The 23,541-nt window shown below is 47.9% G+C and overlaps 9 protein-coding genes across 9 annotated transcripts; 5 read left to right on the forward strand and 4 right to left on the reverse strand.

The window, feature by feature from the left end:
• Positions 1-2,816: 2,816 nt before the first annotated feature.
• Positions 2,817-3,538, reverse strand: N7466_007630 (Hpt domain-containing protein; the record flags this gene model as incomplete). The annotated part of the gene is made up of 3 exons (XM_057167019.1): positions 2,817-3,210; positions 3,278-3,444; positions 3,503-3,538. 3 exons carry the CDS (start codon positions 3,536-3,538, stop codon positions 2,817-2,819), a joined length of 597 nt encoding a protein of 198 aa, XP_057020060.1.
• A 4,431-nt stretch (positions 3,539-7,969) lies between these two features.
• Positions 7,970-8,671, forward strand: N7466_007631 (protein tyrosine phosphatase-like domain-containing protein; the record flags this gene model as incomplete). Its single annotated transcript, XM_057167020.1, has 1 exon — positions 7,970-8,671. One exon carries the CDS (start codon positions 7,970-7,972, stop codon positions 8,669-8,671), a length of 702 nt encoding a protein of 233 aa, XP_057020061.1.
• A 272-nt stretch (positions 8,672-8,943) lies between these two features.
• N7466_007632 (adaptin-binding domain-containing protein) lies at positions 8,944-10,387 on the reverse strand (the record flags this gene model as incomplete). The annotated part of the gene is made up of 3 exons (XM_057167021.1): positions 8,944-9,023; positions 9,078-9,428; positions 9,517-10,387. 3 exons carry the CDS (start codon positions 10,385-10,387, stop codon positions 8,944-8,946), a joined length of 1,302 nt encoding a protein of 433 aa, XP_057020062.1.
• Positions 10,388-11,048: 661 nt separating this feature from the next.
• Positions 11,049-11,766, reverse strand: N7466_007633 (putative small nuclear ribonucleoprotein SmD3; the record flags this gene model as incomplete). The annotated part of the gene is made up of 4 exons (XM_057167022.1): positions 11,049-11,154; positions 11,286-11,415; positions 11,543-11,603; positions 11,710-11,766. 4 exons carry the CDS (start codon positions 11,764-11,766, stop codon positions 11,049-11,051), a joined length of 354 nt encoding a protein of 117 aa, XP_057020063.1.
• Positions 11,767-12,167: 401 nt separating this feature from the next.
• Positions 12,168-12,938, forward strand: N7466_007634 (phosphatidylglycerophosphatase; the record flags this gene model as incomplete). Its single annotated transcript, XM_057167023.1, has 1 exon — positions 12,168-12,938. The coding sequence occupies one exon, from the start codon at positions 12,168-12,170 to the stop codon at positions 12,936-12,938; it is 771 nt and encodes a 256-aa protein (XP_057020064.1).
• Positions 12,939-13,961: 1,023 nt separating this feature from the next.
• Positions 13,962-15,865, forward strand: N7466_007635 (fungal specific transcription factor domain-containing protein; the record flags this gene model as incomplete). Its single annotated transcript, XM_057167024.1, has 4 exons — positions 13,962-14,062; positions 14,139-14,251; positions 14,308-14,975; positions 15,029-15,865. The coding sequence occupies 4 exons, from the start codon at positions 13,962-13,964 to the stop codon at positions 15,863-15,865; spliced, it is 1,719 nt and encodes a 572-aa protein (XP_057020065.1).
• A 1,322-nt stretch (positions 15,866-17,187) lies between these two features.
• Positions 17,188-19,082, forward strand: N7466_007636 (Zn(II)2Cys6 transcription factor; the record flags this gene model as incomplete). The annotated part of the gene is made up of 2 exons (XM_057167025.1): positions 17,188-17,229; positions 17,319-19,082. The coding sequence occupies 2 exons, from the start codon at positions 17,188-17,190 to the stop codon at positions 19,080-19,082; spliced, it is 1,806 nt and encodes a 601-aa protein (XP_057020066.1).
• Positions 19,083-19,218: 136 nt separating this feature from the next.
• N7466_007637 (uncharacterized protein) lies at positions 19,219-21,172 on the reverse strand (the record flags this gene model as incomplete). Its single annotated transcript, XM_057167026.1, has 6 exons — positions 19,219-19,694; positions 19,758-20,059; positions 20,128-20,392; positions 20,450-20,802; positions 20,860-20,927; positions 21,047-21,172. 6 exons carry the CDS (start codon positions 21,170-21,172, stop codon positions 19,219-19,221), a joined length of 1,590 nt encoding a protein of 529 aa, XP_057020067.1.
• Positions 21,173-21,761: 589 nt separating this feature from the next.
• Positions 21,762-23,442, forward strand: N7466_007638 (uncharacterized protein; the record flags this gene model as incomplete). Its single annotated transcript, XM_057167027.1, has 5 exons — positions 21,762-21,867; positions 21,999-22,332; positions 22,405-22,620; positions 22,676-22,848; positions 22,916-23,442. The coding sequence occupies 5 exons, from the start codon at positions 21,762-21,764 to the stop codon at positions 23,440-23,442; spliced, it is 1,356 nt and encodes a 451-aa protein (XP_057020068.1).
• Between the last annotated feature and the right edge of the window lie 99 nt (positions 23,443-23,541).

The following is a 23,541-nucleotide window of genomic DNA, read 5'->3' on the forward strand; positions in this document are numbered from 1 at the left end:
AAACGCACCCCATATTTAATCTCACCGATATAGAAAACAGCCAGCCTGCTTTTCTTTCGTTGGATCGGATGAGAATCCGTCGATGCGTTTTCATCAATGCGTGCACCTGCATGCGTCGTTTTTGCGGAGAAAAAAGAGTCTACTCCGTGGACCGTGGGTAGTATTGCGTTGCAGAAGATCGGGACTTTGACTCGATCTTCGGTTGCTTTTGTTCAATGTTTCGTTTGTGCGAGTGAGGAATAGAGTAAGAGCATCCATATGCAATATGCGGATAGGAAGGAAGGAGGCATAAAGTGTAACGGGGAATAAGAATCAGGGAAGGTGACGAACCAAACGTGATTGTGAACGTTGAAAGGTTTGAGTGTCAATTTCACTGGCAAACAACGTGGACGAATCATTCAATATCCAGATCTATCATACACATTGATTCATTGACAAAATCATCAATATAATCGATATCCAACGCTCAAGCCCAAGGCCGTGTTACAGACACCACCTAGGCATCCCCCTCTTCCGCTAGGTATATCGTCCAGACATACATCTACTTACTGGTATATTTGTTTGCTAATAATGATCATAAAAGAAAAGACCAATGGCAGCTAGAAAGATTATCAAATACGGAGAGGAGGAATTGATAGAAGTATGACTGAGGTAAGGTAACGCAGCCCTTCACCTAAGCTCCTAGATACCCTACAATCTTCAAATGTTGGAACGGAGCTTTCCCCCCCCCCCAACCTTAGAGTCCATCTCACTTATACCCCTAAGTGTTTATTCTTTTAGCCTCATTGGATCTTAAGTTGCTTCAGTTACCCTTCAAAACGGATGGTTGGTACCCGGCTACCGTTGGCCGTTAGTTGGCGTTGGGCTTTATGATTTAACCCCTACTAATTGGTATTTAGGACCCGTGGACATGGCTTATACATGTAAGCACCTTCTACGTAGTAGAATGGCTCCAGGATTTATGAATCTATTACTCGCAGGTAGGTAGCGTCCGTGGATGATATGTAAATACATTAATGATAGGTATTGGGCACCTACTACATAAGGTGTTCCCCGGTTATATTCTCCAGATGCCCGTCTGCTGTACATAAGGTATCTGATCCTAACTCTGCATTTCCCCGGTGTCTGTGTGCTGCATCGCATGACATTGCATAACTCCGTACATCAAAATGACTTGCATGTAATCGCATCTTGATTTACTGTTCGCCATTGGAAGTAGCAAGATCCATGGATATCAGAAGGTCTAGACCTGACAACCCTATCCCGAGGTCTCTTTGAAGCTTTCAATAAGCTTTCCTTTCCCGCCTCCATCATACCTAGTAACAAGCCGCCTATAAGTAGAAAATTCCCCGTTGGTACACCTGGTCAACGTTGGAAGCCATGTACATAAGTCGGGGGTAGATAATAAAGACCAAGGCCGAATAAAGAAGGAGACAGCACCCGTGGGCCGACGGCAAGCTCAAGACTGCATCCGTATCCATCCATCTAGCGAACGTATACATCACACGGGCCTTTCAGCCGGGAACCCGCTCATGCAGATTCCCGATTGCCCGTTTTTAAATGTAGGTGTGGGCAAGCGGAAGAGAGGGAGAGGGGGAGAGAGGTAGAAATACAAGAGGCTGGATTTTCAATGCAGCTTACCTATAAAGAAGGGAGGATATCAGTACTCCATTACTTTAAATCGTGGTTTGTTCCAAGGTTGCAAAGATTTCATCCATGTTCAAATGTTTAATGTTGCAGGAACTGAGCAGGGTGTGGAGTGGGTCAAGCCACTTTTCTCATTTTCCCCCTCTCTTCTATCATGCCTAGTAGGATTGGAATATTAAGGAAAACCGTCAAATGTTGGAAAAATTTCAGTCATGGGATTTACTAAAGTATGATTTTAATTGGAGGAAAAATGTCCTTTTCAACTGGGATACATCGTGGGGTTGATGAAATATGAGTGAAGCGGAGCAACAACAAGGCTGAACCAGTTGGCGAATGGTATGAAGTAAATACTAATAACCACCACACCACACATCCGGCCATGGGACAAACAAAAACTTCATCTCACCAACGATTTTTATTCATCTTATCTTCACAATGGATCTTCACGATCGACAAACAAGTGGGAAAAATAGACGATCATGCGGCAGGTGGTGCGCCACATTCCCCGGATTTTGATCGATTGGGCCGTTGATTCAAGCTTATCGACCGACTCCAGTCCCACGCATGTGGCTGAAGGAAGGTTTCTGAGGCACCAATCGACAACATTGAAGACCGGGGATTGTGGACCAGGGCGTTTTGATCGGTCAATCTCGCGGTAAGGTGGGTTCTCCGGTACATGTGTTTAGATCTTACGAAGTGTGCAAGCCACAAGCCACATAACTGAGTCTTTCAGGTCTTCAGGCCTCTCTGCTCTTATACCGAGATTGCCGAGCCAATACAATACAGATTCGGATGCAAGCAGAAGTGATTTTTCTGCCAGTTCTGTCTCATCCAGATCATGGATCTTGGGAGATCAAGATATGCAAGCAACATAGCCAGGTAGGAGCACTCGGATTCCCGTATCTCGATAACTCTTCTGTTCCCTCAGCTGTGGGGAAATGCACTGTCGCAATCTCGCCTGCACTTGCGGGTAGTGTCCACACAAGTGCTTCCAGATTAAACTGGAGCTAGAGGCGTGGGGGGTTTGGGGGGGGGTTTGTATGTACGTCAAGAAGCCAGAAACAAGACATGAAAAAATAAAGGCCATTGCAATGCTCCATCCGTCGCTAAAAAAAAAAAAAAAAAAGATAAAAAGATAAGAAAGGGGAGCAAACCGTAAAGCCTGATACCTAGGCTTTCTTGGGCTCTTTGTCCTTGGGGTCCTCCTTCTTCTCATCCTTCTTCACGTCTTCCTTCTGTTCCACCTTCTCCTCCTCCTTCTTCTCTTCCTTTTCCTCCTTCTCCTCCTTCTTTTCTTCTTCGGGCTTAAGCTCCTCACCGTAGTATCGGCGCAGGAATCGTTCGACCTTAGCGTATGCAATCTTCACATCCTTCACAGTAGTATCAATCTTCTTGAGCGAAACCTTATCATCGGGCTCTGATGTAGAACCAGTCTCATCTTTGCGGGCTCCATAGTGCTGGATCTTTTCACAGCCGTCCTTAACGTGTGTCATACCCAGAGTGGCCGAGGAGCCTTTCAAAAAGTGACCAAGAGATGAAAGCTCATCCAAGTCCTCATCCTTGCTGTTCGAGTTTGAAAGACGTTAGGCTACCTGCACTCCGGGTCTATAAAGCATCTTCAGTCACTTACACAGCCTTCTCCATTTTTTCAAAGGTGGTCTTGGCTTGGTCAAAGAAGCCATAGACAATGCCCTTGCTGAAATCACGCTCATCATCATCATCCATTTCCAGGATCTGCTCAAAGGTGCCCTCGTCGAGGATATCGGCGACATCTGAAAGCTGAGGAGGACCCTCCTTCTTCTGGTCGCGTGTCAGTTTTCACGTTGCTGATTTGTAGGGTGCAGATTCGACATACCGGCTCCTGGACCTTCGTGTGCTCGGTAGGCGCCATGATTATTATGTGTTCAAGGGATGTGAAGTAGATAGGATCAACCTAAGTCCACAGCACGGATCGTCACGATAAGATCGAACAGTCGCCCGATCCGGTAGTCAGTCTTGATAAACGACTGGACAGATCTGAAGATTTTATAGTCAGCCCGTATGTTCTGGGAATCTTCAAGTGGGTGCGCAGGTCAATGTGATAGTGAATGTGACAAATAGAACAAGCCACGAAAAGCCAGAAATACCCAAAGTACAACGCCTCCTTCCCCGAGAAAAAAAAACAAAGAAAAAAGATAGCAAGCCCACAGGAGGGGTATCGCCTTACAAGCCCGAAGTATTACAGATTGAGGGGAAGGACCAAATGAGGGCAAGGTGGAAGAAGCAAAAGGGCACGGGCGAGCGTTGGATCTAGGCATATGCACGCGCGGGCAGGGATCATGGGAGCCACAGATCACAGGAACCAGGGCTATCACGTTGTGGCGGGGGTGGACCTCCGAGTTCAAAGGGAACCCCGACAGAATGATTCACCACGGACGAATGGAGGTAGGAATAGTGGCAGCTTACTGAGCGATACCGTGAGCCGAAGCCGGAGGAACAAGAGGGTTGAGTGAAGGGAGGAAAAGTGAAGATCGAGGAGAGGAGGGGGAAGAAGAATAGTTGACGGGCCCATCCACCATATACTGCCAGCGAGTGCACGGCGGGGCTTCAATCAACGAGCTGCACAAAAAAAAAAGCCCCAGGGTCCCACTCCAACAGCGCAACAGGGGCAGAAATTTGATAACCAAAATTGCCGGAATTGATAATCGAAAAACGAAAAACGAAAAAAATAAAAATAAAAATAATAAAAAATCCCAGAATGCAAGTGACGATCAATCGGGTATCGCGTGTAGGTGTTAGGTGGATGAGGGGGATATTGGCCAGGTTCCTAAAAAAAGGAGGGGCAGAACGGGGGGAGGAGGCTTTGAGCTTACGCTACCTTTTATCTTGGAAGTTTCAGCTATTGAGATTGTAGCCCTTCCTCCAGCAGTGAATGCTAGATTTCAAGTTCGTACTTGGGGGGAATGGTTTCGAAAGTTTACCAAGAGGAGAAGAGTGAGGTGAGAAAGAAGGTTAGCGAGAAGAGGGCGGAGAAACGTTTAGGTGGGTAATGGGTAATTATGGCCGGCAGGAACGAGTGGAGAGGCAAGTGTACCGTTTCCCGTGCAATCTATGTTGATTTGGGATTTTCGGGATTTCTCTGGTAATATTGGGTAATGGAAATACTTCAATACTCTAAAAAAAACCCATATATTTACTCGCAAAATTGTCAATAAGAAAAACTTGAAGCTTTCTATATCAAACTAAACTCAATCTTTTTAGTCTCTGATGTGGTCTTGTTCAATCCCCCGCAAGGCTCAATTTACTTGACTGAGTACATGTTACACAAAGGTGCATGTATGAAGATTAGAAATTTCCTCAGATGTATCAAGACCTGTGGGTTTTAGTCATAGCTTTGGAAGCCCCCAGTTCATGTTAGTATATCCAGAGAGAAAAAAAAGGACAATCCTTGTAATCCAAATCTTGTGATCCCCTTCAAGTTGGATGGGGGGAAGTTTTCCCCACCTATTTTTGCCCCCCACCCACTTTCGCCTCTAGATTGGATATAAAAAAATTAGTAAAAAAAACTCTGCCTTTGATCCGATATGCCCAGCCTCATGCTATAAACAAGGGCAAGCTGGAATTCATCACTGGATCAATGGTCATTTTCAGAATGCAGTGTGAAACCAGCGAATAACGAAAAACCCGGGCCTCGCTCCACCGGGTCCCGAGCAACGGCATGAGATCATCCCTCTCTCCCTTTCCACCAGTGAGAATCTGTGTACCAAATCAGTGCATAAGTGGAGAATCATCGAGAAAAGATCCAACCTATAACATTCAATAATACCTGAACGAGAAGGTGACAGGGAAGCCAGGGAAAAAACCCATGTCCCCTCTCCCCCCAAAAAAAAACTCTCTCCAAAAACCCCATAACCCCCAAAGCAGTCTAACCTTGCGGTAAGAGATCTGGCAGCGGAAGGGGCAAGTAGCCGAGAAACGACATCATCGGGAGTGCCGATCTCAGCACAGGGCACGTCACTGATCTTTCGGTCGACTGGTTTGGTTGTATGTTCCGAGCCGCACGTGGACCAAATCTTTCTCTTGATGAATTGATTCATCGAACGGGTCTTTCAATAGCGTGAAAATTCCTCTCTCCACTTTGAACGGTTGAAGAGTTATCTGGTGAGACGAACAAGGCAGGCCGAGAAAGGATAAAAAAAAAGAGAAAAATAGACGAAAAAAAAGCAAAAAAGCAAGGGAAAAAAAGAAAGAGAAAATTGATAGGTCGGCAATGGTCCGCAGGAAGAAGGGGGGTACTTGTCGGGCAGCTGTACCAATCGCCGGGGAGGAGGGAAATAATCCGGGCTCCATTTCGTCTCTTGACTTTCAAGTCTCGTGTATACGGAGTACACATTTCGTACGGACAGAAATCAATGCATTGCACTGCAACCGGACAGGAGGGTTTTAAGGGCAGGTCTGGGCCCTCGGAGACCGCGACCATGTGTTGCAAACCACCACGAAATTACCTTGTTTTGCTGCCCCTTGTACTCCAGTATCTGGTGTTGGTATGTTGCATGAATCCCGAGGAATCTGACGTACCGGAGCACCCTGGACTCCGTGGGCATACTCCAGTCATATGGCGTGAAATCGTGATAGAGAGAGGGGGGTAGTTTGTTGTTTGGGGTATCGGGCTAAGACACGAGCGATTATGCTGTCACCGATGACGATGTTTGGGTGGGCAACAGAAATAAAGGGAGAACCTAAGCAATTGAAGTAGATTCATTCATTTCCCCCAAGTGTTAGCACATGGAAAATCATCAATTGGAAGAGCATTGAGGGTCCAGGGTAGTTGGAAACCATCCAAAAAGAAAACCATCAACTTCCGCATGAAGCGTAGCCACCTCTTTTGTTTATATAGCAGATGGGGAGCATTCGTGCCTCTGGTGGCTTCCTCCTAGTCTTGCGTGTGAAGTGGTTGGCCCCGATGATCATCGGCCAATCATGACACCGTGTGACAGCCATGACATCATGGTGGAATTTCCACATTTCACAGCCTCTGATGTCATTCTCCTCCCGTACTGAAAATACGTGTCACTTACCGGCTTGGCGTCCTTCGTTTCTCTAAGCCAAAAACCGCTTTAATAGACTCTTGTGGTCAGGACTCAGGCTTGTGCAGAACCCCACATACACTACTTATGCAGATTATGGTCCTTCAAATCTCTTGCCTACTATGGCTATTTAAGCCGGAGCTAGTCGATTTGAACTTCGAGATATTCCAAGTACTAATGGCATGACTCTATCTACAAATGAGGTACCTTTGTCAAATGCAGGACGACATCATCCTCAGTTAGCAGTTACTCCATGATATCACGTTGCATAAGCCTGTACAACAAGTCGGACTCCGTTCAAGAGGGGTGTGCAACATGAAATCATTCTGCTTAACCAGGTGGTACTAGTAGGTGTGGATCAGACCTCGGGAGCTGACATCTGAGCATCGGTTAATATTGGGGAATATCAAGTGGCTTGGGTCATGAGTGATGATATGCGCTGACGACTGGTTGCCTTCAACATTTGAAATTTTCTGAATATACAACCTTTCAGTGGTCCTCAGACTCCTCACTCATTCGCCAGAGATGCGGAAAGAGGGCGCCCGGCAATGTTTGCTTTTTTTCCCTTCCCACTAAAAGTGCTTTCTTAGCGTCAGTCCCTAGTGGCCCGCAAGTGGCCCCCAAGTGGTCCTTGCCAACCAAAAGTGAAGTCGTGATAACGCCTCATAGCAATATCGAGTCTAGCTTCCTGTCCAGAAGAACACAGGGCTTTGAAGGAAGCCTTCCGTATGGCCCATAGTCCCTGCGGTTCTCTGGAACTAGTCCTCAGGTTTTGGCACTAGGCTCTTTAGTTTCCTGTGACTATTCCCAATGCAGTCGAGCTACCTTGGTCCCGACCGACAGCCACACATCTTCCGGCATAGATTCGGCCGCGAGAGAAGGGAACAAAGACTTTGCACACCAATCACTGATCTGGCAGCTGCAGCCCTTTCAAAGATCCAAGTGATCGGACTTGGCAAAGAAACACCCCCAGAATCGTGATCTCCTCCCCACCCTTAAGGAAAGGCTTCGAGGGGTCTTCTAGAACCGCTTACGTAACGTCCCGAGGTTCCTTTTTCGATTCAACCCAACATTCAACAACTCAACGCCTATTGCATATGCGCCCACTTACGACTGCTTGCACACCGTCAATTGACCGTTTGCTGAAAATCCAGCACTGATCTTGGAAGATTTCTTCAAAATCTCCATTGATCCACCAAAAAATCTCCATCTTCACATCTCTCGGCTGCAGGATACTAAAGTATCAAATCGTCGTAATGGCCTCGTCCTCCTCTGCGCCTAAATCGCGCTCCTCCGGTCCGTCGGGCATCACAAGAGCCTACCTTTTCCTCTACAATGCTTTCAATCTCGCAACATGGGCCTTCTGCGTCGGCTACACAGCCTCCTTAGTTCCCGGCCACTTCGCCAGCAACACGCTCCACTCCATCTTCCCCCAAACCTTCTCCCCATACCTCCTCGCGACGCAATCCATTGCCACCCTCGAAATCCTGCACAGTCTGCTCAGGCTTGTGCGCGCCCCCTTCTTCACAACCGCAATGCAGGTTGCCAGCCGTCTGGTTCTCGTCTGGGGCATCATGGTTCCGTTCGGCGGTCAGGTTGTCGGCGCTGCATCTACTACCCAGCTGGGCGACTATGCGTACCTGGGATGTGTGACTGCGTGGGGAATTACGGAGATAATTCGGTACGGATTCTTTGCCATAACGCTTTCCGGGAACGAGGTGCCCAAGTGGTGGACTTGGTTGCGGTATAACACTTTCTACGTGCTTTACCCCATTGGAATCTCGAGTGAATGTGTGCTTCTTTATCTGTCGCTGGGTCCGGCTGCGGATGTGAGTCCGTTGCTTTTCTGGGGGCTTGTGGCTATTCTGGCTGTCTATGTGCCTGGTTCTTATATTCTTTACTCGCACATGATTGCGCAGCGTCGCAAGGTTCTTCGGGGTAAGCAGCGTGCTGATTAGAGGCTCAAGGGTTCTTGGGCAGGAATGGAAGCCGATTGCAGTCGGTTTGAGTGGTTTGTGAGATGATGTCTTTCGACACTAATTGTGGGGGTGAATTTCGGGAATATTGCCTTTTAATTGTATAGAGTTAACATGTCCGGCCAGCTCAGGCTTGGCTTGGACAGAAAAAGCATGGTTACATAGTAATAATTGAAGATGACTCAATGATACTTGTTAGGTATTCTTATAGGTAATGAAACTACCCTTTGGTGCATTATGAATATGCAATTGCTTTATAGTTCTCGCATGAGATCATTAATGGCTTTCGCAGCGAACTTTTTACGCTCATTCTCCGGTAAATCGGCGCTCATATCTATGATTTTGTAAGTATAAACATGCGCCATCCAAGCAGGATTACGAAACTTACCTTTGATCGCCTGCACACGCATCATCAATCCTTCCATAGACTCGACCTTGATTTCATCATCCTCATCATCCCCATCCTCGAAGTCGCCGAATTCGGCAAAATCCCCGTCTTCACCATCGCCACCACCGTTTTGAATTGCCATGCGCAAACCAAACATCTCACGCTCCAGCTCATGAACCTCATGTCCAAAACCGCGAGTGAATGACTTGCTACCACCTAGCAAGCCAGTCTCAAGATCATCTTCAGAATCAAGATCCAGCTCCTGGTCAGCATCAGGATCACGCGAGGCCCCAGGAGTGCTCCAATCATGCGTTTCTAGCACTTCTTTGATGCGCGGCATGCCCTCGTATTCTTTAGCAAAATTAGCTTCAATCCGAGAAGACATACCAATTCATCGAATTCAAAAGGTGGCAGTTGTAAAATAACAAATACAACATACCTCCAAACTTATTCCTCGTCTCCTCACCACCCTTCGCCTTGGGATCCCACTCCACAACTTCCCATCCAATACACCCTGAATCGAGCAGAGTATCCTCCCACCAAGCAGCAGATAATGGCACATCCGCAATGCCCAAATCTTCGTCATCAAGTCCCAGTCCCATCTCGTCAGAATCACCACCTCGAGAGGAAATGGACGTAGACCCCGGCGCCGCACTCTTCGGTGCCCCAACAAGAACAAACACTCCAGGAACATCATCACCCATACCCATCCCCCCACGCTCCTCATCAATGCGCTCCTTCACAGCCCCAATATGAGACATAAGATCCACCAGCGCGCGCACATCGGCGCGCGATAGTGGATCAGAGCCAGGGCTCGGGTCCGTCTCGCTAGGGTTCTTAACGCAAACCAGAAGCGCGCCGACAGCATCACGGACGATCTCGGCTTCGTCACTGAGGAATTCTGTGCGCCATTGTCGTACATCAACCACGTCGTCGGCCGCTGGTGCTGTTGTCTCGTTTTCGGGGGAGGCTAAGGGGACCTCGTCGACCCATATTGGGATCTCGGCTGAGTAGTACTTTGTGCTTAGGCGAAGTGGGCTGTGGGATGTGTATCCTGCGAATGAGGTTGTTGTGTCGAGTGGTGCGGGATCACCATCTTGGGGCGGGGTGGATGATGAGGTTGTGGCGGCAGCAGGGGATTGCTCCTGTTGCGGGGGGTCTCGAACTGGGACATCGGTGAGATCTTGGAGGAGAGGTGGAATTATGGAGACTGATTGCGTGGGTGGGGAGAGGATTAGGAGGCGACGTGGGTTGGTGATTTGTTTGACTTGCGGCTTGGAGGGGGTTGCGGGGGAAGCTGTGGAAGCCATGGCGGAAGGCGAGAGGGCTGCTTGGGGCTGTAGGTGCTATTCTTTGGTTTGTTTGAGTGGAAGCGTGTATCTTTGGATGTTAGAAAGTACTTGAGATAACAATGGCTGGAGGACGGAGGTGTGTGTAGGAGTCGAGAATTGGTCCCCCGCATGGATGGGAAAAAGTTGCGGAGAGATCGCGTCGTGTCCGAGTGTCTATTTGCCCACGTACTTACTACAGTACTAGGTAAGATCTAATGATTTAATTCACATGACTTGACTTCACTCCATCGCGTACTACCTAGTAGGTAGTATTGTCGCAATGAAGCAGAGTCATGGTCATTTTTTGTGTCTTTTCGTCTTCTCATTCTTTTCTCCAAGCTGATCCAACTGCTTTTAAGAGAATCTACAGTGATGATATGTGCTATGGGCACGCCACAGCAACCAATCTCCTCAGGATCCATGTATAATATATGCGCCCGGTATTCATTCGTGAGAGATACACGAGTCAATTGGGGATATTAGGATATGCCAATATCCCAGACCCAGCAAGATAAAAAGAAAGCCTGAGAATTCTTTTTCCCATAACGAACCAAATAAAACACGAAAGACGAACGCCAACCACTAGAATCCGCCAGGTCTTTGAACTTGTGCTCTTGTACTATCTTCATGCATCAATAATTTACCGACCACGGCCGCCAGCACGCGCACGCTGAACGGTGGCCTTACCACGGGCCAGACCAACACCACGACCGCGCTGGCCTCGTGAGCGGAACATAGGAGCGTTTCTATGTGAGGTTGAAGTTAGCGGATAATTCAACAAGCGATATTTTGGTGATGACCCATTTTGGACAAAAATGCGATGGCCTTGTTTGAAAAATAACTGATAAAGGTCTGGTGATAACCCGACGAAACATACCTCAACATATCCGGCACAATGAAGAATCGCACATGACTTCCACGAATGTAAACCTGGTCGAGATGGGAGACACGACCGTCGCGAGCGGTAACGGTAATATCCTTGAGCTGGATGTTCATGTTGTCCTCGGCTATGTGAGAGAGAAAGGTTAGCGGTGTGTTCGTGGCATTGAAGGGTTTAAGCCAGCGCTGTCATCCATTGAAGACCTGACTTGCTCCGTCACCCCATTTTGTACAGTAGCAAACAATTTCACGCACCTTCCAAGAGCTTCCCTCGGTAGACAACGCCCGATGTAATCTCGAGTGTTACGACATGGCCCTGAGAACGACATTGTTAGTACCCCGACAGAATCAAGTCTCCCCCAAGCTCGGGGTGCTCCCCCGCAAACGAGCAAGATGACTTTTTGGGAAAAATTGGAACATACCTGAGCCTCGTTCAAAAGCTTGATTGGGATACCGATGGTGCTAGTGAGCTTGCCCATCTTGACGGAATGTGCGACGCGGGGAGGGGAGTCGAGTTGGGAGGATTGGTGAAGAGGTACGTCGAAGACGGTCGCAAGGTTCGATGTGTTAACAGGCTCGTTGTTTCAAACCCAGGCGAGCAAAGCGGTGGTGGTGGTGGTCGGGATGATGAAGCGGTGGTGGAGATGGCGGAGGTCGCGAGGTGAGTTTTGCGGCTAAGCTTCCTCCTTTCCGCTTTGGGTGTTTCTTCCTTACAAAATTCCAGATCGCGGATCAACATACACTTCTCACAACCCCACACTCATGGCAGCACAATAGCAATAGCAACTGCTGAAAATATACAAAATCATTGAAACGGATAATCAGATCCAAATTCAACTCCAAGTCTACAAGCCACAGATACCGGAGGAACACTTCCACAATGGCCGGCTCACCCAACTCCAACCTCCGCGGCTTCAACCACGCCGTTCAAACACTCCTCAAACAACCCTCACAATTCCTCCCACATCTCACAATCCCAACATTCACTCATATCCCCGAAGACCTGGACTCTCACCTCGTCAACCCATCCCGGTCATCCTCCCAATCTACTACCACCGAAAAGCAACAAGAACAACCACCCAAAATCCCGACAATTCGCGCCCTTGTCCTAGACAAAGACAACACCCTCTGCCCCGCAAAGACAACCACCTTCCCTCCCAAGATTCTTACCAAACTCGCCGAGCTCCGAAACTCCCCCACAAGCCCCTTCAATCAAACCAAGAACCCGCACTCGATTCTCATCGTCTCTAACCGTGCCGGCAGCCATCCAAACTACGACTCAGAAGTGGAGTCGTTAGAAAGCCAACTTGCGCATCTCCAAATACCTGTTTTCAGGCTGCCGGCTGGCACAGACAAGAAGCCATTCTGCGGAGATGAGGTTGTGCAGTGGTTCCAGGAGCGGGAAGTAATTAGTTCGCCGAGTGAGATCGCGGTTGTGGGAGATCGATTGGGAACGGATGTTCTTATGGCAGGATTGATGGGATCCTGGAGTGTCTGGTGTAAAGAGGGAGTGTTTGAAATTGGCGAGGAAGGGAAACCCGAGAGGAATATTTTGGAGAAGATGGAAGTTTGGATTGAGAAGTATTTGAGGGAAAGCCGTGGCCTCAAGGCACCAGTACCCAAGAGCTGGGTCGAGAATGATGGTTGGTAGGAGAGCCATGTATAACAGCATGTTGGTAATAAGTGAGTTGTGTAGATAGTAGAGAGTAGTTTGTATAAAATTTGTTGGCATGGTTTAATTAGAATTTTAGCACCAAGCACTTGAGGTCCACTTATCCGCTATATCATTTATACCTTATGTAGACACATACTAGTGCTAGTATGTAGGTAAGCTCCAGCTCTGACCTCGAGACTGCGCCCACGGGTACCTAGTACACATGTGCATGGTATGATTTAGGTAAGTTGGAACATTGAAGTAGAAAACATATGATGTATTTGGTAGTCTTCAAATCTTGGAAGATATTCCCAGTTTTCTGCATTCATAACCATGCCTGAGGTGTTGATGGTCATAGTGGGTCTATAATGATCTACTCAGACCATTGATCTGATAAATGAGACCATCAGAACCTTTAATACGCCGATCCCTCGAATGCTAGCTTAAATTCCTACTCGAATGTTGTTAGAACAAGATAGAGTCCTTGCACAAATGTCAGAGGAGCTAGTTCGTACCCTAAAACTTATAGGTTGGAAGTATTGATCTTAAAGAAGTAAGATGTTTCAATGGCCAAGCGGGAGATTTTGCTCTTTCGGATGAACTATGTGGATGGTCGTTTGGTGATGGTTTGGCTAAAGGTTTGAAGCCTGTCGGAGAGTTGGATTCCTTTTTCGCGGGGGGAGGGAAAGCGAGATGCATCTTGTGAATGATCAAGATTTGGGTCTGGATATATGACTCTCGTAAGGTCCTGTGGACCTGTACTTATAGGCCATTCAAACGATTCCCATATGATGTTCAGTGGTATCAAGCGCCAATCATCGCTAGCTCCTGCCCGCACAACTTGGTATCAACCGTTATCAAGATAAGCCGATGACGACTAAAGGCTGCGAGCAAGAGCGCGATAGAGCATGATACACCCAATCAATCAATTACCCTCTCTCCTAAGTTGCTTTCCGATATGTCGGTACCTTTGGCACCTTCAAAGGACATACAGCTACCAATCCTCTCCATCCTCCCGCGATGGACCTGATCAAGTCCCGATCTCCCCACCCGAACAAACCCCGCTCGCGGTCCACTAGACTTGCACGTCCGAAGAGACCGAGAACTGTAACCTATACAGGGTACGTGGGTCTGGATTTTGCGTGATATATGCTGATTAGTCTCTCGGCTTACACATTGCAGATGTTGGACCTGCAGGTCTCGGAAGATCAAATGCGATGAACGTCAAGATAGCGGATGCGGTATCTGCGAGCGATCTGGGTTAAAATGCGCTGGCTATGGTGTAAATTTGCACTGGGTCACAGACAAGCGTGAGAGTTGCGGGGAGATTCATCGCAGGAGCATTGTTCTCGGTAAGTGATCTCAGAACATTACCAAGGTTTTCATGATTGCGAAGTACACACTATATTCATGCGCTCATACATGTTCATAGATCGATCCAGCTCAATTTACATCCCAGATGATGAGCTCGACAAAATATTATCGGCTCTCGATAATATCGATGCGTCATCTGAGACGTTATGTATGGGTTCATTCTCTATTTTCAAAACTCGCACCACCTCCAATGAATCTGCCATAAATGCTGACGACTATGGCGAAATCACCATGGAACCAACACGCATGATCAAGCCTCACTTTGAATTGTCGCTACCTCTGTTCCAAAACCCAGAAATATCGCTTCTATTATACCATTACAAAGATCATGTGGCTGCTCTTCTTCAACCGGTCTGGCATGCTGAAAACCCTTGGCGAACCACTTATCTTCCGTTTGCCCTTGAAGGGTGTCCTGATCTCTTTGTCATCCAGAATGCTGGGCCTTCATCTGCGGCGTCGACTGCCATTTTTCATGGAATACTCTCATCAGCGGCATTTCATCTTCGAAATCTCACTGGTGGGTCTGAAAGGTTCAATTGTCTGGGCTTTCAACATCGCTCAAAGGCACTATATGCCCTGAACACGGCGCTCATCGACACCGATGATTCACATTTATACACTATACAATTGACGGCAATGCTGTCATTGGTGACTATTGATGTGAGTTGTTTGGTGATGCCTTCAGATAGGAAGCAAATTGTCTAACAATTTAGACTATAACGGGTGAGGATTCCGATTTTCCAATCCACCTGAAAGGCTGCAGACAGCTACGACAATGTCACGAGCCCAAGGCCATCGAAAGCCCAAGCCAGCAGGTCAATAGTATATGCAACTTCCTTACTCTCCTGGGAAGAACTACATCGAAGGAACTCCAGATGACCCCGACCGCAGCTGAGTGGCGTCCCGAGAAGGCTCTATTCAGTGACAATGATATCCACATCGAATACATATACGGAATAACTCCCCTTTTGGGCAATCTTCTACACCTGACGTGTCAAGTCTCCGAAGCCCTTCAACTATGCGACAAGCAACACATCCCCATCTCCCTTAGGGATGCCCGTGACGACCTAAGGACCAGGCTACTGGATTGGAGTTTAGCAAAAGACGACTGTCATCTAGCCGACTCTGGGGTCGATATACGTATGCTCGAGATAATCCGTCGTCAAGCCTGCGCATTCCACAGCGCTGTCTTAATATTGTATTATCGTGCTATTGAAAATCATCCTCTAATAAGCCCGCAGAGGCAAGCGTTTAATGTCTGGAAAAATCTCAATATAGCGGAACAGAGGAAAGAACACGATATACAAAGCCAAAAGTATACAGCCCCGATGTCCTGGCCTGGCTTTATTGCTGCATGCGAAGCTGTTGACCGCACGCCGTGGATGGAGTGGTGGGAGAATGTCCAGCGATACAATCTGGGAAATTTCCGGCGACAATGGGAGATTATTCAGGAAGTTTGGGGAATTATGGATACTACTAGTAGTAGACAAGGTGGTATGTGCTGGCGAGATGCGTTGCAGCAATCTGGGAAATTGGTTTTACCAATTTGAAGAATATATACATAATTACCTGGGATGTGAGATGAGTGCCTCCGATGTGAGCTCATTTATAGATTAATAGATGATAGATCATTTCCAAAGTTGTCATGTATGTACTAATGTTTGGTACATATTGATCAAATAGATGGCCTTTAATTCTCACAGGAAAACATTCCCTTGGAGGTATACCTCGTTGCGATTCTGCGGAGCCTCGAAGCTAACCCGAAAGGGGTACTTGAGTGCGACCGTGTGCATTCGTAAGCTATTAGAAAGGACTGGACATGCATGTGTTGTATAGTGGCACAAGCGAGCATGAATGCGAAGTTGTGAATGGAGGAACATTTGAGGTAAAGGAAATCCCCTTTTCAGGGAGGTGGGAACTCTTTTCAACCCTTTCAACCCTTTAGCCTTGAGGGGGCCGCTTATAAGGTCCGTTGCCCACTAGCTTCTTCTCTCACTGATCTTCGACACTAATTCTGACATACAACGTCAATGGTATGTCTAGCTTGGTGTCATGGCACTGTTGCATCTACGGAGATTAGCCTAGAGAGGCAGATGTGACTTGACTTTTGCATCTGAGACTCCAAATGTGAGGACTCAGTTGAGTCCACCCCGGATTTGATCACATGACCATGACCGGTGGCTTCTATAATATGAACAGGAGAAAAAAAGCAACAATAATACCAGATGATGGTTTTTGGGAGACCACACTTGGGAACATCGGAAACAAGGAGCGGAAGGATCGCAGGATCCCGGGATTCCACGGGGGATTATTAATGTGCTTTTACCCAAAAATATGGCAACGAACCTTGGATGAAGATGTGATCTCGGCTACGATCCTCGGGTCTCAGACGCTCAGACTCTCAGACTTCCAGACTTCCAGTGAGACTCTTCAAAAAAGTCTCGGAGAAAAAGAAAAGAGAGAGAAAAAAGGGCCAAAAAGAAGGGAAAGCCAATGATATCACCATCATCAGGATTTGCCTCAATTATCCACACCAATGACCGTGCTTAGCATCTTATCGAATCATGCAGCTCCCCCGCTCGCTTCAGGTCTGATTGGTCTATGATCCGATTATCCTTTCCACTTCAAATGCTAGCTTCGAAGTTCTGGGCGCAACTTGCCGTTCCAGAATCAACGAAATTCATGTTAGATAATCGAGAATCGGGAAATCGGGAATTCACCTGGAAAGTCGAAGTTACAGGATTTACCATTTTTCCCCCATGACAATTACAATCCGCTTCCGCCAGTCGATGCTCCGTGTGATTTCCCCATGGATTCCACGGGTGTGCCCGAGGGCCACACAGCCACTCGGTCGATCCGCCCCCACTCCAAAATGAGAACGGGGTGCGTGGAGTGCAAAAGGAGGAGAATTAAGGTAACAGGGATTCTTCCCAGTCCCCCGGGTTTGACAGGGGGGAGTGCAGAACAAAGAGATTCATTCCCGCTAATCATATCGCCTTGCAGTGTGACGAGGGCAAGCCCACTTGCATTAGGTGTAAACACCGACCGGAAAAGTGCAAATATGAGTTCAAGCTCTCGTGGACGGGCGGGAGACCGTTCAAAAACCGTCGACAGAGTGAATCTCAGAGCGATTCTCAAAGTCCGCCCGATGCACAGAACGCCTCTTCTGGCGTTTCCTCCTCTTCGCAGGAATCGCCGCCCGATCGGAGACCCTCGACACTGTCCAACTCGAGCGCAAGCTCCGGCGAATGGGCATATGACAGACAAATGCCCATGGGCGCCAGTGTCCTGGACCTAGGCACTAATTATTCAATAGAATTGGCCAGCAGGGCAAATTCCCGATTTATTCCTAGCGAGATTAATTCCGCTGGAGATGTCATCTATATTGCAGAGGAAAATGAAGGAGAGGACAAGATTGACCCAAACCAAGTCACCACACTTTCGCAATCGCTGGCTCGACGATATCCTTTCAACAAGCGCGCGCAATCAAACACAGACCCATACGGACTACCCGATTACCAAGATATCTCTCCTTTCCAGCAGCGAATCCATTATGCCCTCTCCAGCAACCCTGCACAGCTCAGCGCTTCACCCGAAAGCCGCTTTTTTCTCCACCACTATATCAATACCACGGCCGATGTGATCTTCCCCCTTTCATTAACAGGGAATCCTCTTCGAGAAGATCTTCTCCAATCTGCCATGTCAAATCCACATCTTCTAAACGCCTTCCTCGCCTGTGCTTGTTCTCACTATGCCCGTCGACACGAGGATATGCCAATCCAAATGGAAAGCAGCATCGCAAAGTTCACCAATGCTGCACTTAACGGCTTAAGACGGGCAATGCTCGATCCCACACAAGCCGGCAAACTGGAAACCATCAGCACCGCGCTCGCTCTATGCACATCAGACGTAATATCCGGCGATCTAAGCACATGGCGAATACATCTCACGGGCGCAAACAAGTTAATTCTTTCCGCCTTCCAATCCACCACTGACGAGGAGACCAAAACACCCATGGAAACTTTCGTGATAAAGTGGTACGCGCTACTAGACATTTTTGCGGGTGTCTCCGGTCTCCGGGAGAGCTCCAATACCGGCGACCGATACTGGTCTTCCAATGACGACGACACCTACATCGACGAATGGACAGGCTACTCACTAGATCTGATACCGATCATTTCGAAAATTGGACGGATGGCGCGAATCCATGACAAGAAGACACGCGTTACGGTTGTGAATGACGATTCCGAAGACGAGGAGGTCGACACGCAGCTGGGCGAAGAGAGTATGGATGAGATTCGCGATATGGAGAATTTGATCTATTCGCTATATAACCGGACGGCGCATCCCGCTTTGGTCAACCACGAGAATCCGGCCACACGGAAACGAGCGGCCGAGATGCAGTGTATCCACCGAGCGTTCCTGTATACGGCCCTGCTTCATTTGTATCGCCGGGTTCAGGATCTGCCCAAACACCACACCAAGGCTGTTTATGCGGTTCATATGATTATTGAGACGATTCAGATGATTCCGCGGGAATCATCGTCCAACATCTTGACCTTGTGGCCGGTTTTCACGGTCGGATGCGAGACTGATGATCCCGTTCAGAGAAATATTATCGAGCAGAGGATAGCGAAGATGGAATCTTTTGGAATGGGGAACGTAGAGACCGCCCGCCAGGCCATGCACGCATATTGGGAGTCTGGTGCAACGGAAAGATGGGATATATTCCTGGAGAATTATCCTCAAGACATTGTTCTCTTTTGATGATTGTGATCTTTTTTATCTATTATTGATCTTTCATATATGCTATGACACCACCCATTTCGGTACTATACACCATTTTACGAAGCGAACATGTTTAGCGATGGAAAATACAAGGTTCCATCTGTCGATACTAGTATCAAGCTTCGGTTTTCCCAGTTGATCGCACATTCTCAATCGTTCCTGCAGAATCCGTGCCTCTGGAATCCGCAAGCCTCTCCAGAACCTCGTAGGTCTCCGACGACAAGGTCGGCCCTTTGTAGATTCTGTTGCCGCCAATAAACCACCAAATCACGACCAGGATAGCCATGCCGTACGACACAAGCGATGTGTAGTTCATAGATGCCGCTGTAACCGGCGGGCGGTCATAAGGCAAGCAGAAGAAGATATTTGAAACGAAGATGTAGATCAGCGCAATCGCGTTCACGGCGTAACCCACGATCCCATCTCCGAGATAGAACCAGCCCGGTGCGGCTCTCTTGCGCCCGGTAAAAAAGTGAACGGCGATAGCAATACCGTAGGAAGTAGAAGACATGACGGCATACGAAGCTACGAGGGCATTAAACGCCACTGTCGAAGCAACGTAGAGAGCTCCCAGCGCAGTACTGATCAGCGCTAGAAAAAAAGAAAAACAAAAATTAGCGATCCAGTACGTCACTGGGATTTTGATGGGCTTACTGATTAGGATATTAGCTCTCGCCGGCATGACGTTTTGCTCGTCAACCTTGGAGAAAAAATCAGAGAACGGTAGGGCCCCGTCGCGGGCAAACGCCCACACGCACCGCACGGTCGCAATTTGGGCACCGATACAGCCGGGGATAGCGGCGATGAAGATCACAAGGCCGCAAGCGAAGGCTGATCTTGTATCACCAAAGGCAATTTTCATGATCCCTGCGACGGGGAAATTATCCTCGGAGGCAGTCATGATGGTGTCTAGATTACCCGCTGCATAGAAGAGGGCGATCAATAAGCAGAAACCCCTGTTACAGTATACATATTAGCAAGACGAACAAGGATAATTGAAAAGAGGAGACAATAATCAACTTACATTGCAAAAGAACCGAACCATTGTATCATTACTGTCTTAGCAATGTTCTTTGATGGGTTGGGGACTTCTTCCGCCATGTGCGTTGAGCTATCAATCGTGCCGATCGAGAAGGCCGGGGCAACGAGTCCAAGAATGAAGCTCATGCCCGTTGGCCAGCCCGTCGAATTCGTGTAATCGGTCCATACGAACGAGCTAGTTGAATGCGACTTTGGAAGAACAGCAAGGCAGACGATGATGGTGAACCAAGCGCCGACGTTGACGAATACTGTGGCTTGAATTAGCGTGCTTCTTAGCGAAGAATGTATACTTCCCAATGACGTACACCCGATTTTAGTATAATATGGCAAGATCTTGTTGCCAAATTGAATAAAGGCCGCAAAGGACCAGTTAAGAACGACAAATACCACGAATACATGCCACGGTTGACTGACGTACTCGGGATGGTAGAGCTGATATAACCCCGTGACTTCGAGGCCGGCGACCGAATATAATGAGGCCAGTCCGAGCGTCCATCCAAGCATATTAAAGTATCCAGTTAAAAATCCAACTGGTCGGGAGTATTTGGGACCAGCCAATGCTGCCGACCAGTGGTAAACCCCCGCAGCAGTTGGCATGGCCGAGGTCAACTCGGCCATGGACAACGCAATGAAGAGGAAAAAGAAATTATCCACGATCCTGGTGGGTATTAGCAGATGTGTTTTACATTCAATTGAAAGACAGATTGGATCATACCATGCATATATTAACCCAGCAGCACCGCCATTATAAATGGAGGTGATAAAGGTTCCGATGATCGCCGTCTGCCGCGAGTTAATGTTAAGGGCCCACGGGTTCCAAGGGATGGGAGATGACGGCGGGGATTCGGGGAATAAAGATATGGAGTCTGAACATCTTAAGATCTCTTGGCTGTTCAACTTACCCAAGCACTGGCAGTAATGATAGCATTAGCCGCCATAGAAAAAGGCGTGAACTGACGGTCCAGCTCTTCTTTGTGACCCAGCGCCGCCAGTACGGTCGCGTCATCCCTGTCTGGGACCAAAGCCATGATGAATGAGGGCCGTGGCAAAAGTGTTGGGAACCCTTTTTTTTCAGAAGAACAAAAGCTTTAGAGAATCAAGCAACTGGTCTCCGGCATTGTACCAGAAGATGAGTTGTTCTCAAAAAGAGACAGAAGCAATGGAAGTCACCCCTGAAGTGCAATGTTTTAGGTTGTAGGCTTATCGGTCTGCAGTTTCCGCATATAATTTCCCCAAACCTTGATTCGCGTAAATACGACCTTTGGTTATCTTAGCGTCGCACGGCGTCTCTCGGCGTCGCGCGGCGTTGCGCCATTCTTTTTCCCTGAAGGTCGCATACATTGCCCAAGTGGGAAAGTCTGCAAGTACTTTTGCTTCCATGTGGGGATTCGGATTGTCTTGCTCCACTTGGACTTTTTTCTTGATGTCAATGCGAGATGCATCGGAATTTGGAAATCGCACTTTTGTGAATCTTGCACTTGACATATGTGGTGGTGTTCCTTTCCAACGCTAAAAAAAAATTAGAGGCACAATCGACATCTGTTGTGTCGAAAGTTGGAAAACCTTGGAACCTCACAGCACTTGGGCAAACAGCAAGAGTTAAAACAAACTGCCACCATGAAGATATCACTGCCCAACACTGTCGAGAAAGTAGCTGCTGGTGATGCTGGTACTTCGGTAGAAAATCCCATCGATGCTCTGATTATCGGTGCTGGTCCTTCTGGTAAGGAGAGAAATCACTTATGGCGAGAGAATCGTGACAAGAAATATTCCCGGCCTACTCTCTAACAAAAGTTCCAGGCATGGTATCTCTTAGAAATCTGTTAAGAGATGACCCTCCACTTTCTGTTCTAGCCGTGGACCGTCAGGCAGGTCCAGGTGGTATCTGGACAGGCCATATCCCGGAATACTCGACTCTTCAAGACTTGGTCGTTGAATATGAGTGCCACGGTGTTAAATTTCCTCGACGAGAGCCTCAGAGACGGGCATCGAGAGACCAAGTTGCGGAGTTCTGTGAAGCATATTTCCAAGAATTCCACCTCAAGCAACATGTATTATGGCAGCATGACGTGGTGCACGTGGAGATGGTCAAGCCAATGCTTCACAAAGTTGAACTCCGGCCCTTGGTAGAGGGATTGGAGAATTCCGTCTCTCGCACTGTTTACACTCGAAGTGTACTTGTCTGCACGTATGGACCTATTGCCTTTTTTGATTTCCGTTTTATTTTCACGTGGAAGGCTTGCTAACTGGTACTACTCAGTGGACATAACATGTATCCTTATATGCCCAAGTTCCCGGGCCAGGAAACAGCAACATTCCCTATCATACACAACAATAACATTCGCGAGGCCAAGGAGATCCCTACCTCTGATGTTTTGATTGTTGGAGCAGGTCCCTCCGCCATGGATATCATCCAACAAGCTTGTCTCACTCAAAATGCAACGAACGTTCACGTGGTCGCACGCTCCGCTCACTGGTACACTATTGACTGAATCCTGAGCATCCAATGCATAAAGCTAACGCAGTTACAGGGGTGCCCCAGATATGTGGTGGCCATCACTCTGGAGATTCGGATGGACGGATCTCCATTTCTGCCGAGTCTTATACCGAGTCCTTCCAATCTTCGTCGTAGACTCCATCTTATACTTGATCCATTTCATCTGGGCCCTAATTCAAGGTGTCCCAGAATGGCAACCCCCATTCCGTCAGTCCCCTTTCCACCAGTTCTATAAAACTAATCTGAATTTCTGATTAACACCACCAACTCGCAGACGAAGGTGCATCCGCAAAAGTCGGCTACATACTTCGATCTCATCTGGTCCCCGCATACAAGAACGGCCAATTCAAGATACACAACGGCTGCAGCATCAAGCTTATCGACGGCGACACTGTCACTCTCACAGACGGCACAGTCCTCAAACCGAAAATGTTCGTCGCAGCAACAGGCTGGTCAACCGATTCTTCCTATCTTCCCGAAGGCTGCGAAGCAGGCGAATACGACTCCCTGGCTGCTGCTGACGCCGAGCGTCCTCTGTACCTCCGCTTCTATGATCAGGACTACCCCGGAATCTTCTATATCTCGATTGCGGCGGGCTTCATTACGTATACGGAGAACGCATCGTTCCTTAGCCAGGCTGTTAATCAAATCTTGCGGGGGACTTGGACGCCCCCGTCTGCGGAGGCTATCAGGAAAAGTAACAAGGAAGTCACGTTGCATCATATTGCTCTTCCTGGACTGATCGAGAATGACCTTGAGGCTGCGGGATTCCAGGATCTTAGGGGTAAGAACTGTCGTTAGGTCAAAAGTGGTGGTGTTTCTTTTCTTTCTTCTATCTGATGTAGCCACAATTGGCTACATCCATGCTATATGTGGAACGTTTATGAGTAGTAAATAAGA

The sequence above is a fragment of the Penicillium verhagenii genome, assembly GCF_028828195.1.
Source record: "Penicillium verhagenii strain IBT 33310 chromosome Unknown utg000007l_segment0_segment0, whole genome shotgun sequence".
Taxonomy (NCBI): domain Eukaryota; kingdom Fungi; phylum Ascomycota; class Eurotiomycetes; order Eurotiales; family Aspergillaceae; genus Penicillium; species Penicillium verhagenii.